At 58.1% G+C, this 3927-nt stretch overlaps 1 protein-coding gene across 1 annotated transcript; it reads left to right on the top strand.

Annotated features, from left to right (window-relative positions):
• Positions 1-201: 201 nt before the first annotated feature.
• Positions 202-3485, top strand: LOC141470102 (zona pellucida sperm-binding protein 3-like). The gene is made up of 9 exons (XM_074156030.1): positions 202-609; positions 1397-1515; positions 1601-1704; positions 1929-2106; positions 2184-2304; positions 2411-2502; positions 2572-2717; positions 2996-3115; positions 3355-3485. Exons 1-9 carry the CDS (start codon positions 202-204, stop codon positions 3483-3485), a joined length of 1419 nt encoding a protein of 472 aa, XP_074012131.1.
• Positions 3486-3927: the final 442 nt, after the last annotated feature.

The raw sequence follows: 3927 nt of genomic DNA, 5'->3' as shown, positions 1-3927 counted from the left end.
CAGCTCCAGGGAAATCACCCTGCACAGCCTGAGAGGGAGGGCTGGTCCCAGCTGGGTCCCGTTGTCCCAGGCTGCTGCTGGTTGGGTGGTGGCCATGCCTGCAGCCCCCAGGTGTGCCCCGTCTGGGCTGGGCTGCTGGGGGCTGCTATAAAAGTCTCCTGAGGAGCCTTTTCTCCATGAGCTGGTTTTGCTGTGTTCAGGATGGGGCCTGGAGGCAGGCTGGGGTTTGCTGTGTTCTGCTGGGTGCTGGCTGAGGCTGTGTCTTCCAGCCCCTGGCGTTTCCCTCCAAGGGGCTCGGGTGTCTTGGAGGTGCGGGGGGACTCCTCCTGGAGCCGTCCGCGTGTGCCTTCCTTCTCCCGGCCCTCTCCCTGGGCATGGGTGGATGTCTCCCAGCTCCAGGCTGCGGCTCCGCTGCACCCTGTGGCCGTTGAGTGCCAGGAGGCGCAGGTGGTGGTCACGGTGCACAGGGACCTCTTTGGCACAGGACACCTGGTGAAGGCTGGGGACCTGACCCTGGGCTCAGCTGCCTGCTTGCCGGTGGCCCAGGGTGCTGCTGAGAGCACGGTGACCTTTGTGGCTGGGCTGCACGAGTGTGGCAGCAGCCTGCAGGTGAGGTGGGATGCTGGGCTGAGGGCCTGCTCCATCCCTGGTGATGGTGTGCGGGGAACGGCCCTTCCTCTGGGTTTTGACCAGCGCTGGGTGGGTAAGTGGGAATGGCTGAAGAGCAGCGTGCTGTCACGCTGCCCAATTCCTCTTGGCGAAGGTCTTGGTCCTAGAAATGACTTGGTAAAAGTGATGTTGGGATTTGGGGTGGAGAGGGGCTCACCCGGTTGCAGCAAGTCTCCAGGCAGGGGTGGTGTGGCCATAGGAGAGCTGGTCTTTGGAGTGTGGGTCCTACCCTCAAGCCCTAGGTGAGGTGCACACGCAAGAGCCAGCAAGGCTTGTAGTGGTTTCAGGGTTGGGAGGGATGCAGCTGGATGCATGAGACCATGGGAGAGCTGGGCAGCGGTTGCAGTGAGTGTCCCTGGGGGAGTTGGGCAAGGGGCTTGCTGGGAACTTGGTGACCTCCTGATCAGGAGAGGAGAAGGGCTGCCTGGAGCTGGTTTCCCCAGTTGAGGTGGGGGAGGAGGCTTGAGGACCTCCTGTCCTACAGCCCCTGCCCACCTGATGCGGGTGCTTGCTGGAGTGCCCAGGTCCTTGAGCCTGACTTCCTCCAGGACTGGCACCTCGTTGGGATGCCATCCAAGCTTCATGGCACCCTGTACGTGCTGGATTGGGAATGTGGAAGACAGCCTTGGGAGCTGATGGGCCTCTGTGTCCTGGCGCAGTCAGTGGTGGGTGGCTGCTGGTGCTGAGGTTCTGGTTGACTTGGAGCTCTCCCAAACCTTCCTTCCAGATGACCCCTGACTCCTTGATCTACAAAACAAGTTTGTCCTACAAACCTACTCCTTCTGGCAACCTGGTGATTGTAAGGACCAACCCAGCTGTGGTTGCTCTTGAGTGTCACTATCCCAGGTGAGGAAGTGGGGGCTGTGTCTCTGCTCCTGTGGACCCGAGGTGATTGGTGGCATCCGTGTTAAGGCTTGTCTCTTCCCTTTAGGAGGAGCAATGTGAGCAGCAATGGTGTCCGGCCCACGTGGGCTCCCTTCCGCTCCACCCTGTTGGCAGAGGAGAGGCTGACGTTCTCCCTGCGCCTCATGACCGGTGGGTGCAGCCCCCAGAGCCCCGTTTCCCTCGGGTCCCTGCTCCTGCTGGGTCTGGGCCACGGGTGGAGCAGCCAAAGAGAGCTGTGATGTGGGCTCCAATCAAACCTTGCAGGAGGGAGACATGGGGTTGCTGCTAAGTGAAGAGGTGCCCTGTGGGAGGGGGGTTGGGAGGGCCATGTGCTTTTGTCCAAAGTGACCTGTGGCCTTGACTCTTCCTTCCAGATGATTGGAGCACTGAGAGACTCTCCAATGGCTTCCAGCTGGGGGAAAGCCTGCACCTGCAGGCTGATGTGGCTTCTGGGGGCCATGTACCCCTGAGGCTCTTTGTGGATGACTGTGTGGCTACCCTGAGTCCCGACAGGACCTCCTCTCCACGATATGCCTTGATTGAGCTCAGCGGGTAAGGGGTGCGGTGGGGTCTTGGGGGTGCTGCTGGAGGTGTCTGGGATGCCCCTGACTCTTGTGGCCCTGGTGCAGGTGCTTGGTGGATGGGAGATCAGATGACAGCTCCTCAGCCTTCATCTCTCCAAGGCTGAGGCAGGACACGCTGCGGTTCACAGTGGATGCCTTCAGGTTTGCTGGAGATGACAGGAACTTGGTGAGACGTGGTGCCTGCCCCTGCTGCCCCAGCATGTCCAGAAGCCGTGCTGTTCTGCTTGGACAGACTTACTGAACCTTGGATGTGGGTCTCCTGTCCCTTCCAGATCTATATCACCTGCCACCTGAAGGTCTCCCCAGCTGACCAAGCCCCAACTGCCTTGAACAAGGCCTGTTCCTTCAACAAAGCCAGCAGCCTGTGAGTAGCTGGTGCAGGTAGGGAGGGGACCAGCCTGGAGAAGAGGGCTTACGGGTGATTCCCTTTCAGCTGGGCTCCAGTGGAGGGTACTGGAGACATCTGCAGCTGCTGTGAGACAGGCAACTGTCCATCGCATGGAGGATCCTCCCGGAGAATCCACCCTCCAGCTGGATGGCCCGGGAGGCGCTTGAAGAGAGACATCCCTTCCAAGCAAAGTAAGGCTCTGTGTGTCCACGCTGTCCCCCTGGGGCAGGGTGACCCTCCAGGCTGGGATGGCCAAGGTGCTGGCAGATCTTTAGCAGATGCATCTCCTCTGAAGGAGAAACCAAGCTCTTCTCCAGTGTCCTTGTTCAAGTACCAGAGTCTGTGTGTCCTTCTGCTTGAAGCCACCAGAAAGCTGCTCTGGCAGGGTCTGCCTTCCTGTGAGCCCTGAAATCCGGGGGAAGCAGGAGTTCTCTCCCCTGTGAACTCATTCCTGTCCATCTCTTGTCAGGTGGGTCCTCGATGGCGGCAGAGGCTGAAGTCTCGCTTGGACCACTAGTGATCCTTGATCCGGCTCAGGGATTGTGGAGTTCTTCGGGGGGTCTTGCCCCAGCAGGGAAGACCCCACATGGTATGTGGTCTGTCTTGTTTGGTTTGACTTGAGGTGCCTTCAGGTGTCTACTGAAGGTGACTCCAGGTTGATCTAGTCATGAATCCCCCCTGATTTCCCGGCTGGACTTAGACTTTCCAGTATGATCACCAGAAGACACTCTGAGGGTTTTCTTCCCAAAGCTGCCTGTGAGCTCTTCCGCTGATGGATGGTGGAAAATCACTGAATGTGAAATAAGTGGGGTTTTTCTCCTCTTCCAGGTGCTGCTGAAGGACTTCCTGTGCTGGTCCAAGTTGCTGTGCTCACAGCAGCTGCTGTGTTGACCTTGACCGCTCTTGCTGTGTTTCTTGGGTGCAGACGATGTAGCTGCCCTCCCGGAGTGTCTCTGTAAATGCCCAACTGTAATAAAGAGCAATGTTTCTTTCATTCCCTTGTGTCCTCAGTGGGGTGGAGGGACAGCAGTCAGGGTTTGCTCAGGTGGGAGCTGGGGCTGTGCTCATGCACTGTCTTCCAGGTAAGCCAGTAAACTTTCCCCAGTTAGAGGATAAATAGGGAAAACTACCGGTCTACCCACTCTCAACAGACCTTTTTTGAAACCTAAATGGTGGGTATTCAGTAGATCTGGATATATGACCTAGTTTGTCATCACCTCTCTTTGCAGCAGCCTTGGGGACTCTATCCCTGGTGTGCTGGAGGAGCTGCACCATGGGGCCCCGGAGTCCTCATCATACTTGCATGGAGTCAATATGCATAGGACAAGCCTTAAGGCTCTGTGAAATCACTCTTCTTGTCTGTGGCTTTCCCTCCTGCACAGCATAGGCTTGTTCTCACCT

Source organism: Numenius arquata, chromosome 11 (assembly GCF_964106895.1).
Source record: "Numenius arquata chromosome 11, bNumArq3.hap1.1, whole genome shotgun sequence".
NCBI lineage: Eukaryota > Metazoa > Chordata > Aves > Charadriiformes > Scolopacidae > Numenius > Numenius arquata.
This window is presented reverse-complemented; position numbering and strand designations above follow the sequence as displayed.